Below are 16,557 nucleotides of genomic sequence, written 5' to 3' on the forward strand. Positions count from 1 at the left end.
GGTGAAAGTCGCGGTGAGAGTTATCGCGCGGTAATTGCAGCAATCCAGCTTATCGCCTTTTTGTAGATGGGACACAAGATTCCTTCCATCCAATCCTCCGGTACAATCTCGTCCTCCCAGATCTTGGTAACGACCCAGTGCAGTGCTTTCACTAGTGCATTACCACCGTGTTTTAGTAGCTCGCTTGGTAGTTGGTCAACGAAAGCGGCCTTATTATTTTTCAACCGGCTTACCACCTCCTCGACTTCTTGGAGGTCTGGGACCGGCAGTCTATCGTCCTCCGCACGCGTTCCCAAGTTCGTTATCGCGCCGCCACTTTCGTATTCCGCCACATCGCCATTGAGGTGCTCGTCGAAATACTGCCGCCACCTCTCGATCACCTCACAGTCTTTCGTGAGAAGATCCCCGTTGGTGTCCTTGCACATATCGGCCTGTGGCACATGGCCTCTACGCGAACGGTTCGGCTTCTCGTAGAACTTCCTTGTGTCATTAGCACGGAACAGCTGTTCCATCGCTTCGCGATCTCGGTCTTCCTGTTGGCGCTTTTTTATACGGGATACCGAGTTTAGTCTGTTCCGCGCCTGTCTGTATCGCTCCTCGTTTGCTCTCGTCCGGTGTTGCAGCTTACTCGCCCAAGCTGCATTCTTCTCGGCCACTAACTGTTCACATTCGTCGTCGAACCAGTTGTTCCTTACGTTCGGAGCCGCCGTACCTGGCGTTGCTGATGCAGTACTACCTATGACAGAATGTATGTCTCTCCAGCCATCTTCAAGAGTAACTGCACCTAGCTGCTCTTCCGTTGGTAGTGCCAATGCCAACTGCTGCGCGTAATCTTTGGCTACTCCAGCATCCCGGAGCCGCGCGATGTTAAACCGCGACGTTCGGTTTCGACGTTGGGTAGCCACCATCGAAAGTTTTGAGTGCATGCATACAGCAACCAAGTGGTCCGAATCTATATTCGCACTGCGGTTTCTTGTGGACAGTGCTCGTTAATACTATAATTGAAGAAACGGACTTTTGCCATAAATCGAACAAAAGGTAGTTGCTCGACGCCCACTTTTCCACATCTTCTGTTTCATCCAACAAAGTTCCTGCAGTGCTACAACAACGAAGCTGCGAGTTTGTACTTTATTCGTCGCCGACACCTAGGTCGTTTCCGGTTATTACGAGTCGTATTTTTCACTTGATTAATCATAGCTGGTGTTTTTCGGTTGTAGCTTGTTGGGCTTGTGGCGACATACAGGGAGATCTTGTTTGGCTATGCTTCGGAGTAGAAAATTGCGCTGTGGCATTTTGAACAAATTTCGGATTAAAAAAACTCTGTACAAACTTTTACGTTACGCTTTTATTTCTTACTGCTAATATTACTTCTAGAAAATGCGACTTCAAACTTAGCACTTAGTACTTCAACAGTATGTAGTCAAATGTACAAAACTTTCAAGTTCTGCTAGAGCAGAATGACTTAAACACAAAGCTTTTTCAATGCAGTAACACTATTAGAATTTTATCGATTCGATTCATCTTATGACTTAGCTTAGAAAAATGATTTAAACCTAGTATTTTGTTTTCTTGATTTCATCGCCAATCGTTCAATGGAAATGAAAGGAAAGTCAAATAAATACACGTTGTCAATCGTTTAAAAATCCGAGATCAAAATAGAATGTTACACACAACATGACATTAATGCAAAGTAAGTGAGGTTATCAAACTATTTGAAAGCCTTAACTGACTCGTCTCTAAAAAAAATGAAACCCCCAAAGGACTCAATAGTAAATGTATAATTTTCTTCACTGCTATAAGAGTGAAATAAACGAAAAGATCGAATCCATCTAATGATTCATTCTTTCTAACACAAAGATATTAGTTGAGTATTGATTATGTTTGGAGGCAACATAAGCTAGAACGAGTGATTCGCGGTCTCTCGAAAAATTATAATTCCGATAAATTAGCTTTAAAGCTTGGTTTGATAACCATTGACTGTTAGATGCCGAAACTGTTGAAAATATGGTCGATAATGTTTTAAATCATCCGACGAAAAATCTCTAACCTAATCTAACTCAAACTTTACTTCTGCTATTTCTATCGAAAGGCGAAAAGTCAAAAAGCTGAAAACATTTTTCTCATTGCCTTAAGAAGCCAGTGTCCAAATGAAAAAAGAACTGGACACAAAACCTACACCCATCTAAATATTTAGAACGATCCTAACATAAACGAAGCACTAACTAAGTATACGCGTCCTGTACTTCGAACTGATTGTTGCGCAGAAGGTTTTACTTTCTATACGAGCTAAAAAGCATCTCACACGGAAAAGTAAGTAAGGAACGAAAACATGACACTGTAAAAAACGAACTCACACAAAATGCAAAACATGATTACCACTTGCAGAACACTTTCCCGCAGTTAGCCGCAATCTTACCCCAAGCGTTTTTTCTTCTTTCTCAACTTACCGTAACCTTTACCGTACCAACCGGGTTTCGTGCGGGACTTTTTAACTATCCCGATGGTGGCATTTTCCTTGCAAGCCGACACTAGTTTATCTTGTTCGATTTTAGGAAGCGATTCCTTTTCCTCAGACAAAACGGTTGTCACCACCGGTTTTAGTTCCAACAACGGTTTCTCATCTGCGCTATCGGATTCGGGTTCGCTTTTAATTTCATTTTTGGAGGTTGAAGCAACCGGAATGCTTTCCGTCTCTACAGCCGGCTCTAGTGGGATCGGTGGTTTCGCTTCGGTGTCATCGCTGCCAGGCACTTCAGGCTCCGCCGATTCTTCATCGGAGAAGTCACAGCATTCGCAAACTATCAGCTTACCGTGGCGTTTCGATGTTACAACAAATTCCGCTGGCTGCGGCACGTAAAACTGACAGCCAATCTGTCGGTAGTTTTCGAAGCAAAATTTACACTCGATCTGCAGTTCACGCTTGATCGGAGAACCGCCCCCTTCCCACATGTTGGCGTTCGGCGGTGGTGGATGAATAATACTATGGAGACCAGAATACGCGTAGTTAACGTCGTACCACTGGGGCAGTGTGGCAGCGCAGGGCGCTTGTAGCACCTTACAGTAGCTGAGGATGCGTTTCACTTTGTCTTGAGCGGATTCTGCTGTGGATGCAAATTAGAACAAAAAAAAAAAAACATAATTAAACAAACCGTCTTTCGTTGAAGACTGCCATAGGGAACCTACCTCCACCTGCTTGTACGGGTGTGATAAACTGTTGAATGTAGCTGCCGGGGGGTGTGAATGTCAAGAAACTCCGGACCGGCATGTTGCCGGTCGATGTCACAGGCGTACCAGGTGGCATTTTTAGCACCTGAGCCGTACTAGGCGATACTACATATGCTTGAAGTGAAGGTGAAACCGCCGCTGAAATGGGTGATTCCGACGGCTTTGACGGAGTTGTTTCTTCGCCAACTTTGCAGCTTTCCTCTTTTGGCTTCGGAGTTGTCGGCGTAGTATCCTTTCGTGGTCGTTTCTTCTCCGGGTGCTTGATATTGAGGAAATCGGTTTTCTTCCGAATGCGGAAACTGCGCGTTCGAGTGGGCAAAGGTGAACTTTGATCTTCTGAGGTTAACTCAGGACTGGGAGGGATAGGTGGCGTTTCGCACTGTTTTTCAAATGATTCTTCTATCGAGCGAGTCGGTGAGATATCCGTCAACCGTTCTGCACTTAAGTTCGTACTTGGATCTGAGCATTTCGTTGAATCTGCTGCTAGAGTCTGTTCGTCGTCGGGAGGTTTGGATGTTTCAACCGTGGACTTCTCACATGCCGGAATGGGAACTATCTGCGCTAGCTTGGGTGGTGTTTTGAATACCGGTACCATTGAAGGAACATTAGGGGACACAACCTTGGTCGGACTAATTGGCCGGGGTGGGGAAGTTAACAGGACAATACTGCCACCCTGATTCGGTAGCCCTTTGTTAAGGACGTACGCTATCGGAAATCTTTGGGCAGGATTCACTGGGATTGCTTTTGGTGCATTAGAGGCTAAATTAGTCGAAATAATTGCGGGCATTCCATTGATCAGCAGATGTGGTGGTGTCGAACCATTGGAAACTAGTGGAGCCCGCAAATGAATACCATTAGGAACTGGTAATGCGCTGGAGGTTGTCTTTGCAACATTAACAGCTCCGGAATGAATACTATCTAATTCAGTCGTACCAGGTGTTTCTAAATTTACTTTGCTGAAGGCTGGTCGCAACGGCGAAACTGGTGTCGTTGAAGCTGTTGTTGTTGTTGTTGTTGTTGTTGGGAGCCGAAAGTTATTCAGTCTGGCTGTATTAGGCATCAGCAATCGCGGTTGAATGGGTTGCTGACCTCCCAGAATTATTCTGCTTGCAGCAAGCAACTTACGATCAGTTGGACTAAGCGTTGGTGATACAACATTCTTGCCGTTGTTGTTGCCAAGAACCTTCGTAGGAGCGCTTCCAACTGTCAGTGGTTGCGTTGCGGTTGTCGATGGCGTTACACTTGGATGTTGTATCTTTATCGGTAGTTGGAATTTGAACGGACTGATTAAAGTTAACGCCGGAGGGCAACCGTCTACGCTTTTGGGAGCACTTTCGTACAAATGAAACACCGAACTGTGGCTGAGGATAACTTTCACCGTATTCGGAGGCTGAACGTTCGCGGCTGGTGGTGAGGTTGATGTTGTTTCGTTGGTTGATTCTGCAAAAATTAGGAGAGTAACATTATTCAATGGTTGGTAAACGACTGGACAATGCGCAATTCAGGCCCAAATGTGGTTCTTAGCCTCTTGTCCAGTAACTCCTATCCCTACCTCCCCGCGGTACCGGCTGGGGTACGAGTAACCATAGGAAAGATCGGGTAACCAACCCCGGTGGGACCTTGGTCGTATGCTGACAGGGAAGGGGGGGGGGGGGGGGGAGGGCTTGCCATCTCTTTACAGAGAGCGAGCCTACCCGAGCGTCTGTTCCCCATGTTGGGGCGGCTCGAAACAGCGTCTGTTCTCCACGTTAGGAGCGGCTGATTACCGTCCTTGTGTCAGTGTGGGACTCTAAACAGTGCTGACACGATGGCCCTCCGGCGAGACAGGAGGTTGGTGCAGGCCTAACAAGCCGCCCGGAAAACACTTGTCACGAATAATCAGGATACAAACACGACTCGGAATAATCGGCAAAGACCTACGCGACGAAATAAGGACTACGATTGGAAGCTTGGCACATGGAACTGCAAATCGCTTGGCTTTCCAGGATACGACCGAATGCTGCATGATGAGCTTCAAATCCGCGTGGTTCTTAGCCTCTTGTCCAGTAACTCCTATCCCTACCTCCCCGCGGTACCGGCTGGGGTACGAGTAACCATAGGAAAGATCGGGTAACCAACCCCGGTGGGACCTTGGTCGTATGCTGACAGGGAAGGGGGGGGGGGGGGCTTGCCATCTCTTTACAGAGAGCGAGCCTACCCGAGCGTCTGTTCCCCATGTTGGGGCGGCTCGAAACAGCGTCTGTTCTCCACGTTAGGAGCGGCTGATTACCGTCCTTGTGTCAGTGTGGGACTCTAAACAGTGCTGACACGATGGCCCTCCGGCGAGACAGGAGGTTGGTGCAGGCCTAACAAGCCGCCCGGAAAACACTTGTCACGAATAATCAGGATACAAACACGACTCGGAATAATCGGCAAAGACCTACGCGACGAAATAAGGACTACGATTGGAAGCTTGGCACATGGAACTGCAAATCGCTTGGCTTTCCAGGATACGACCGAATGCTGCATGATGAGCTTCAAATCCGCGGCTTCGATGACTTACCACTGCAGGAACTTTGTTGGACGGGACAGAAGGTGTGGAAAAGTGGGCATCGAGCGGCTACCTTCTACCAGCGCGTGATAGGGTGGCAGCCAATCAATGATAGAATGTGCGTATTGAAGATCAAGGGCCGATTCTTCAATTACAGCATCATCAACGTGCACTGCCAACATGAGACGAGACCCGATGACGAGAAGGAAGCATTCTACGCGCAGCTGGAACTAACCTACGACAGCTGTCCACGGCGGGATGTAAAACTCGTCATCGGCGACATGAATGCTCAGGTAGGCCGGGAGGCAATGTACAGGCCCGTGATCGGGCTGGAGAGCCTGCACGCGGTAACAAACGACAACGGTCAACGATGCGTAAACTTTGCAGCCTCCCGAGGAATGGTAGTTCGAAGCACCTTCTTCCCCCGCAAAGATATCCACAAAGCCACCTGGAGATCACCCGATCAACATACGGAAAATCAAATCGACCACGTTCTCATCGACGAGCGATTCTTCTCCGACGTCATCAATGTCCGCACTTACCGCAGTGCCAACATTGATTCTGACCACTACCTTGTCGCGGTTTGTATGCGCTCAAAACTATCGACGGTGCACAATACTCGTCGCACAGGAACGCCGGGACTCAATCTCGAGCAGCTACGTAGCATTCGCACTGCAGAGGAATACGCGCAACAACTGGAGCTAGTGCTACCAACGGAAGAGCAGCTTGGCGCGGCGACTCTTGAAGACGGCTGGAGGAACATAAGGTTCGCCGTGAGTAGCACTGCTGCAACCGTTCTAGGTACGAGGTTATCGAATCGAGGAAATGACTGGTTCGACGGCGATTGTCAGCAGTTGGTCGAAGAGAAGAATGCAGCAAGGGCGAGGATGCTGCAACACAGCACTAGAGCGAACGAGGAACGGTTTTCCGGAGGAAAAAGCGCCACCAGGAAGACCAAGATCGCGAAGCGATGGAACAGCTGTACCGCGCAAATGATACACGGAAATTCTATGAGAAGGTGAACCGCTCACGTAGAGGCTACACGCCACAAGCCGAAATGTGCAGAGATACCAGTGGTAACCTTCTCACGAACGAACGTGAGGTGATCGATGGGTGGAAGCAGTACTATGACGAGCATCTGAATGGCGAAGCACAAGATACAGAGAACGGCACAGGAATCAATCTGGGTGCACGCTCAGCCGACGACAGCTTCCCAGCCCCTGATCTGTCGGAGATAAGTGAGGAGATCGGCAAGCTGAGGAACAACAAAGCCGCGGGCAATGACCAGTTGCCAGGCGAGCTGCTCAAACATGGAGGAGAGGCACTGGCTAGAGCGCTGCACTGGATGATTTCTAGGATTTGGGAGGAGGAGATTCTACCGCAAGAATGGATGGATGGGGTGGTATGTCCCGTCTACAAAAAGGGTGATAAGCTAGACTGTTGCAATTACCGCGCAATCACATTGCTCAACGCCGTCTACAAGGCACTCTCCCAAATCCTTTGCCGTCGTCTATCACCAATAGCTAAGGAGTTCGTAGGGCCGTACCAAGCGGGGTTTACTGGAGCCCGCGCCACTACGGATCACATATTCGCGATAAGACAAGTACTCCAGAAGTGTCGTGAATACAACGTACCCACGCATCATCTATTCATTGACTTCAAAGCGGCATACGACACAATCGATCGAGAACAGCTATGGCAGATAATGCACGAATACGGTTTCCCGGATAAACTGACGCGATTGGTCAAAGCAACGATGGATAGAGTGATGTGCTACGTCCGAGTATCTGGGACGCTCTCGAGTCCCTTCGAATCTCGAAAGCAGCTTGGCGCGGTGATGGATTTTCTTGTATCTTATTCAATATTGCCTTGGGAGGTGTGATTCGAAGAACGAGAATCGACACGAGTTGCACGATCTTCCGAAAGTCCATACAACTTTTTGGCTTCGCTGATGATATTGATATTGTGACACGTAACCTTGAGAAGATGACGGAAACCTACATCGGACTGAAAACTGAAGCTAGGCGTATCGGACTGGCCATAAAACCGTATCCGGCGTATCGGACTGGCGTCGAAAACCAAATACTTGAGAGGAAGAGGCTCTAGAGAAGAAACACTACGTTTCCCACCACGAATATTGATAGACGGTGACGATATCGAGGTGGTTGACGAGTTCGTGTATTTGGGCTCACTGGTGACCGCCGATAATGACACCAGCAGAGAAATTCATAGACGTATTTTGGCAGGGAATCGTGCGTACTTTGGACTCAGAAAAACCCTCCGATCGAGAAAAGTACGCCACCGCACGAAATTGACCATCTAAAAAACGCTCATTAGACCGGTTCTTCTCTGTGGCCACGAGACCTGGACTATGCTGGCAGAGGACCAACGCGCCCTCAGTGTTTTCGAAAGAAAGGTACTGAGGACCATCTATGGCGGAGTGCAGATGGAAGACGGAACGTGTAGACGGCGTATGAATCACGAATTGCAACAGCTGCTAAGAGAACCACCTATCGTAGGGACAGCTAAAGTCGGACGTCTACGGTGGGCTGGGCATGTCATAAGGATGTCGGACGACAGCCCAGTGAAAATGGTTCTTTAATCTAATCCGACTGGTACAAGAAGAAGAGGAGTGCAGCGAGCAAGGTGGATCGATCAAGTGGAGGATGATCTCAGAAGCATCCGTGCCTTGAGTGGCTGGCGACGAGCAGCCATGGACCGAGTTATGTGGAGACGTATGCTTGATACAGCAAAAGACACCCCAGGCTGTTAGGTAAGGTAAGTATTTTGAAATTGTCGAAAAATTTATATATTAAAGATGATTCGTTATCATTGTAAACGGAACCCCACATCATTCCGTGCGAAATGAAATCTGCCAGAATCAATCGTGGAACAGGAAGGGCTTAAATCATTTCATTAAGCAGTCGTTGTCCAACTTGTGGTTTTGGAGGAATATATACCGATGCTATACAATTGTCTTTTCCTTTAACGTTTGTTTGACAAGCAACAACTTCTTCTAAGGAATAGCATTACTTATTTCCTGAAAGCACTCCACAGCTTAGCGGTTCATGTTGAACTACTAGGTGACATAACAGTTCAACATGAACAGTTATGCACTGATGGGTCCAAGACGAAACGTTAACAAAAAACGTGTTTTATCCACCTAGTAGTGAGATGATACCTTTTTTTATCAATGTGCATGTGACATATTCTTCGGTGTTTCAGTTTTCATAACATTATTCTAATGTCCGTCGTTTTAAGTGGCAATTTGAGATTTTATTAACTCACTCGAGGTAATTTCCACTTTAGAGTTTAGGGTAATTTAAGGTACTTCCAGAGCCGGACTGAAAAACAAGATGTTTTATAGAATCTTAAAACTTTTCATTTGAATCATAGATGATTCTTAGATTTCATTTGAATCTTAGATCGGTTCAGCCATCTACGAGAAAAATTAATTACACAGTTTTAATTTCGTTTCACATATCATCCTGTAGTTCCGGAACCAAACATAATTCAGTAACCTTGTTTGGGAGTATACGACTTTTCATATGAATCTGAGTTTGTAGAAAACGGTTGAACCATCTCCGAAAAAATTGAGTGAAATTATTTGTCACACACGCATTTGCTGATCTCGACGAACTGATTCGAATAGTGTATGTACTTCCAGCATTTATTACTGTAAGTAGTTTAAATCAATATAATTATGGAATTGCTTTCAACTCGATAATTCTGCCATCATCTGGTTTACATATGGCATATTCGAACGATTATGTTGCCAAAAACGAACCGTGCTAAAATCGGTCCGAGGAAAAATGTCATGCTGTACACAGTCTTTTGGGTACTTAGAAACAAATGTATGTAATAGTATAAAAATCGTGTTTTATGTTGCTCCCAAGCATTTCTTTGTCAGACAGCGTTCAAAAACTTCTACTGCTGGAATAGGGGAAAAAATCGCTTACACAAAAATTTCGATATCTCCGTTAAAAATGAACGGATTTTAACAATCTATAGCTTGTTTAATAGGTATTACCATGCGGAATCTAAGTCTGAAAATATATTCTGTTTTCAAGGTCAAATGTGACAGATACTGTACGAAAAATTTTTTTTTGACATAAAACTTCGTATAACTCCAAAAGTAAACATCCTATCTCAAAACCATTCAGAAGCGTTCCGGGTGACAGTGAGACTTTTCATTTGCGACTAGTTTGATCAAAATCGGTTCAGTCATCTCTGAGATCTCGACCTCTTAGTTGACAACACACATACAGACACACACACATACACACACACACACACACACGCGGACATTTGCTCAGTTCGTCGAGCTGAATCGATTGGTATATTACATTCAGCCCTCCGGGCCTCGGAAAATTTTTCTAAAGTTTGAGCGAATTCTATACCTATTTTTTATATTTATAAAAGAAGGTAAAAAGGGTTATGTGCCCTACTAATAGTATTAGGCTAACCCCTAAACAACCTTCAAATTAGAGATGGGCAATTCGCTCGCGAACGGTTCAAAAGAACTAGAATGAATGACCAATAGTTCTTTTTTTCAGAACGGTAGTTCCTCAGTCCAATGTCATGGTCTTTTTGCTGGCTCAATTGTTTCCGAGAGCGGTAGAAAACACTAGGGCCTAACTACTAATGAGAACCTGAGCTCGAATTGGGATCTCGGTTAGTCATTCAACAAGAACTAACAACAACTATGAAAAGAACGAACGAACGGCTCTCGAGAACTGGTTCTTTTAATAGAACTCTGCATCACTGAACGGTTCTTTAAAATGAACTGTTTTGCCCATCTCTATTTTAAATAATAAAACAAGGGGCTGGGGTCCACTAGGAGATTGATAGTACCTATTAGCTCTCTCCGGACAGTACCAGCCTAGATGCCGTGTGGAATCCGGCGGAAAAAATGAACCAAGAATAGATCCACTGGGTTCCTGCTTCCATGTCGTAAAAGGTGACAATTGCAGGAGTTTCTTTTTCCTTTCAGTTATCAGATATTTTCAATATTTCTCTTCCGATTACTCTTTTTTACTAAATTATCTCTTTATTCAACCTATCAATTTCCGTCTAGCTTCGGAGAAAAGTTTTATTAGGAATGATTTCTTCTTCCATGTTATTGATTGTCTTTCAGGATTATAAATTGAATGATAAAAATCAACCATTGAATGATAAAAATCAACCATTGCGTATATTGAATACATAGTAAAAAAAAACACTTGATATTAATATTTCAAACAATAAATTAATATTTTTTTGGTAGCCGGCTGCCCAGATCAACCAATATGACCAATTAATAATTTTAATAAGTAATTAAAATAATAAAGCGGAAATAATAAAGAATAATAAATAATGATTTTATAACAACTGTTTAGAATATATCAATGCAATGAATCAACTTTTTTGTCTGAATCCTATTCGCTCGTTTATTTTGTATCAAGTAGTTTCATTTATAAAAAATAGGGAAGTTTTTATTCTTTACGCGATAGTATTGCAAATTTTTTTTCAGTTTCCTCGAATAAGAGCTGTGAATCAAAACTTCCCGGGACTTCAATATAGGATATTGTTGAAACGTTCACTCGGGAAGTTAGTGAGTTTAGTGGTGCATCTGAGCATCTTGAAACCGGAACATACTGAGTCGCGCGCGAATAATACAAATACTGAAATTTTTACTAACAAATATCCTTCTCCCGTGACACTTGTGGAGTGCATACTACTGCGCCTCTAGTAACAACAAATGTTGGACTAACATCCCATCCCATTCCTTAGACGATCTACGTTCGGGCCTGGCCGGCGCCGGTACTGATCAATGATTTCTGGGATTACCAGAAGATGTACATTGAAGGATGATTTACCAGTCCAAGGTCGGATCATCTAAAAACTCCCTGTACCATTTATTTATTTATTTACAATCAACAGACACAATTCCGATCAGTAACGGAGTAGCAACCAGGGGTGGTTGCTCAAGCTCAAGCTCTATTTTAAATAATAAAACAATTTACGATGCAACGTTGTAACACTCCATTATAGAAATACTCCGAATATCATATAGAGCAGTAATTCATTCACAACACATGAATACGAAGCGACTTATATGCGAACTGAGCACAGCTAGACTGTATCTCAACAACATATCTTGTGGAAAGTACTTTGCCCATTCAATTACTAGTTAAATTGAATTATAGTCCGAACAATAAAAATACAAAACTTACCTTTATTAGTTAGTAATCCAGTGCCATCTTTACTTTCGTCACGGCTGGTAGAATTAGCAACCTTCACATTCTGTTGTTCTTGCTTCTGCATTTCGTTAGGTTTTGAATCTACGGCACTAGCCACTCGAGAGTCTGGGTTTTGACATAATGTTGGACCTATTTTCGTAGATAATTTAGACTCAGCACTTGCGTTCATACCGTCTTCTTCGGTCAAACTGGGATTTGATTCCGATGAACTGTTGGTACCATCAGAATTTGCAGATCGTCCACTGTTCAGTTCGATCACAGGTTTAGCTAAGCTGTTAACAGCTCGTTCTTCTGTGTGGGATGATTGGCTTTCATTTGGAGGTTCATCTTGTAGAATGCATTCCGGTAAATTTTCCGAAACTTTCATAGAATCTCTCGTTAGCACTGGTTTGTCGGCGACAGGTTTTTCAACTGTGCTTGAAATATTTCGCGGTTGCAGTACCGACTGCTTTGAGTTGTTACTGGCCAAACATTTCAGTGGAACTAGTTTAGGAACGTCGGCAGCAGCCGGTAAGACGGGTTGCATAACGATGTGGATTTTGTTTAAGGGTGATTTTTTAGCTTCCGGTGATTGGTTTGAGCTGCCGTTGCATGACTTTTCATCAAAGGTGTTTAACATGTGTCGCAAATTGCCAAACAAGCTGGAGGTGGTATCGATTTTAATCACATTCACCGAAGAAGGTGATTGCTGATTGGTTAGGTTAGGAATAATAAATCTCGCAGCAGGAGGACTGGCCGGTCGCAGTCCGTTTGATGAACACGGTACAAGCGGGGGAACAGCGGAGTGCGGTGGCAGTTTGACAGTGGAGGAAGACACGACACCCGATTGGGTTTCGTTTTTAACCTGTAACTGGGCGGCATTCAAAAGTAAATTATAGTTGATCTGTTGCTGCATCAGAAGATTGTTTATGTATAATTGCTGAGGAGTTAAAAAGGATTGTTGACCGAGAAGAAATGGAATCTGCTGATGTGCTGTCTCTTTTTTGATATCCAAATCCTCACTTTTAATTTCCGTTTTTAAGCTACCTACTGCCGAAGTACAGCCTCCATCAGTAGTTTCCTCTTTGTTAGCTTTTTTCAGCATAGGTTGAGAAGCCGTGTGTTGTTCTTCCGGCAGTAGCAAGGTGGCGTGAGCAAATATCGGGTCCTGGAGACGATTGTAATCGGAAACATCAATACTCAAGTGCTTCATGACCAGTTTCATAACTTCGTCACATTTTCCATTGATCTTAATCGATGAAACCTTATCCTTTGGGGTCCATTGAAGATTGATGATGAAAATTTTGGGACGTTTTTTCATCGGCCTATCCGTAGCCCACAACCAGGTATACTTTCGGAGAACTTTCAAGCTAGACCCTAAACAAAGTATGGCATCAGTCTTTTCCGTGTGTGAAGTTGCTCCACCCCAATTGAGCGGCCACTTCAGTTGTCCTCGCTCGCCAAAATGGACAATCGTGTCAACCAGTGGCTTTCCACATTTCCTACAACGTCTGTTCGTTTTGTGCTGATACCGATTCGTCAACTGGGTAGTATCAAACAATCGCCAATATTCTACATTTGGCTTGCAGTTTTTGCACACCTCGACGTACATATTTCCATGTACTTCCGATAAGCAAAATCTCGGTAGTCCAGATCGCAAATGTAATCCATCACAGTTCTGCGATACAACATGTTTCAACATTCCTCTTCGGTGCAGTTCAAAAAGCGCCATATGAGTGTAGGTGGGATCAGCCAATGATAAATCATACTCGCCGATATCCTTTCCCTGGGCCAGCAATGTCCAAATCCCTTGGCTTCCACGGTAATCCGGTATCTTGGCCGAAGTGCTGATTCCGGCTCCTGTATAAACCACTAAATGCTGGGACTTTGCTATAGCCTGTGCCAACTTCAATGCCTTGGCTTGAATTACCTCCGGTGCATCTTCCGTTTCTAGCATTCGCTCTTTATATTCAACGCGACGTTTCCTGCGTTCCTGAATTTGTTTTACCAAACTCTTATGAATGACTAGTAATCTCTCATCCTCAATGGTCCGCTTAGACTCCACCTTCTTGAGTATCGCGATTATCTGAACGAAAAAAAATATACACTCAGTATCAATCTATGATCGTTAAACCATTGAAACCGATAAACAAACCTTCTTCCAAAGATCCAGCTTCTTCTTCTTGGGACATTCTTCCTGTTTGACATCGGATCGCCGACGGCGTTTCGTTCCCTGCTCCAAGATAGCTGACGTCTTGATGCCTTGCTTTAACCGCATCATTGATAAAAGGATATTGGATTAGATTTCTCAAAAAAGACAATCCAATGGTTTAATCATTATCGCGGCCATTATCACTGCAGAATGTAGAAGTAAAATCCATTCTTTGTTGATGTCATAATGCGGCTAGAAATTTTTTCCTCAATTTATGCACGTATTGAGTAATCTAACTAGCGGAAACACTTTCAATGCATTAACAGGCACAATTGGATGTGGAATTTGGCATTTTTTTTGCTAAAAATACCACAAAAACTGAACGAAATGTGTTTAATTAACTCTTATTATTGTTTATTTGTTTCTCCTTCCCCTCATCGAACAAAACGCACGTATACGCTTGCGACAGGTAGCATTGGCCAGAGCCGAACTAAGCAACTGTGATGTGAAGTAAACGAAGTAAACAAGAAACGATGCACAGCAATCGACGAAAAAGTAATGCAGTGATGTAAAAAATTGCAGGGTTGTGCACATGATACGATCGATCGCAATGGCCTTTTGAAATTATACTATTTTCATGTCACTCATAATGCGCAAAATTTATGATGATGAATCGATTCATAAAGAAAAATAAAATCCACTACTTTTAAAAGTCTTTACTTTTTCGTCACTAATATCATAAGATAGTACGGATACCAGTATTTTGGTGTGCTATTTGAAACCTTCTTCAGTGTATCAGTTCTGACCCGAAATAACTTAGACTGAAGTCATTTTCACTCGGTTTTTCTATGCAGTTTTTATAAGGCTTTTTTTTTATCGATTTTCGTCGAGATCACACCAGATCACGATGTTTTATGGATTTTTGAAGACAATTTTTATTTCTGTAGTTTTGCGGTTTGTTTTTACGCGGATTTCGTAGGTTATGCAGATTAACGAAGTTACGTCGTTTTTTGCACGTTTTTTTTTTCGACCCGTATCCCACGCGTGAAAAAGACTTCAGTGTATTTCAGTTGAAGAGCTTATTTTAATTTGAATCTCTTTTGAACTGATGAATTAAAGACGAAACTTTGCATATTTAGTATATTTTGGGATTCTTTATTTATATTTCTACAGCACAGTGCCACAAATTCTCTCGTTCTTTTCCATCAGTTTCTACATATTAATTTTTTTTCTAAAGAATGTCTATTTACTGGTCATCACCATCTAGACCCAAGTAACCAGAACGGAATATATATTATTTCAGTTTGCGAAATTCGCGTAAAAAATTAATTAAATGCAGCAGAGTTATAAATGGTTTTTAGAATGCTTTTATAAAAATGAACGATTGGATTTTTCTATTATCTTAGTGGTGAAGCAGGAATTGTACATTGTTAATGCAGCTACACACTACTATTTAATTTCTTTGTTCGTTAATATTTTTGACGAAAAATTTCGGTAATCTATAGAAATGATCGATATTTCGGTAAATTAGTTTTATTTTACAATAATTATGCAAATTTTCACCGGGCGATCAGTTTTACGTAAATTTTCATTACTGAATTTTGTAAATAGATATACAATTCATACGGTAAATCTGCATAGTCGCCGAGTACGGTAAAAACCATACTGTCCGTATGGTAAAACTATCTTCCAATAACCGCTAAATAACTGCTGCGAAAAATGATTGTCGTGAAACTAACTGTCAAACAGTTATTAAAATTTTCTGTAAGTAAAATTTTAATAACCAAACGAGTTCATCGAAAGGATTGAGGTAGTATTTAAAACATTAGAACCACTGAAAGCTTTTTGTTTACTTATAGGCAGAAAATAATTTTGTATCACTTGTCCACTTGCTGCCTACACAAATCGTTCGAGGGTGATTTCTGGTGGACTCGACGGGTTGTACAGTGTTTTGGAAGGCGCTCATAGTTCCGGTCAGTCGGATCATTTGAGCCTTTTTTTCTTGGAACAAAACCAAAGCCACAACAGGTTGGAATTGCATTCGTTTTTGTGAATTTGTGTTGTTTTTTTAAATAAGAAAATTGCCGAATTCTGCAAAATTTTATAAGTGTGTATGATGCAAATATCTACTTTATTGATGGTAACAATTGTAAGTGTAGATTATAAATTTATTTAATTATTTAATTATTATTTTTGTGCGACCCGTATCCCACGCGTGAAAAAGACTTCAGTGTATTTCAGTTGAAGAGCTTATTTTAATTTGAATCTCTTTTGAACTGATGAATTAAAGACGAAACTTTGCATATTTAGTATATTTTGGGATTCTTTATGTATATTTCTACAGCACAGTGCCACAAATTCTCTCGTTCTTTTCCATCAGTTTCTACATATTAATTTTTTTTCTAAAGAATGTCTATTTACTGGTCATC

The 16,557-nt window shown here is 42.9% G+C and overlaps 1 protein-coding gene across 2 annotated transcripts; it reads right to left on the reverse strand.

Moving 5' to 3' along the window:
- Positions 1-1,342: 1,342 nt before the first annotated feature.
- Positions 1,343-14,580, reverse strand: LOC131429117 (mucin-2). 2 transcript variants are annotated; one of them, XM_058593165.1, is made up of 4 exons: positions 14,132-14,580; positions 11,971-14,062; positions 3,184-4,665; positions 1,343-3,098 (listed from the first exon to the last, which is right to left on the reverse strand). In XM_058593165.1, the coding sequence occupies exons 1-4, from the start codon at positions 14,255-14,257 to the stop codon at positions 2,413-2,415; spliced, it is 4,386 nt and encodes a 1,461-aa protein (XP_058449148.1). In that variant the 5' UTR covers positions 14,258-14,580; the 3' UTR covers positions 1,343-2,412. The 2 variants fall into 2 exon arrangements, with proteins under 2 accessions (XP_058449148.1, XP_058449146.1); XM_058593163.1 differs by having other exon boundaries at positions 1,343-3,101.
- Between the last annotated feature and the right edge of the window lie 1,977 nt (positions 14,581-16,557).

Source organism: Malaya genurostris, chromosome 2 (genome assembly GCF_030247185.1).
Source record: "Malaya genurostris strain Urasoe2022 chromosome 2, Malgen_1.1, whole genome shotgun sequence".
In the NCBI taxonomy this organism is placed as follows: domain Eukaryota; kingdom Metazoa; phylum Arthropoda; class Insecta; order Diptera; family Culicidae; genus Malaya; species Malaya genurostris.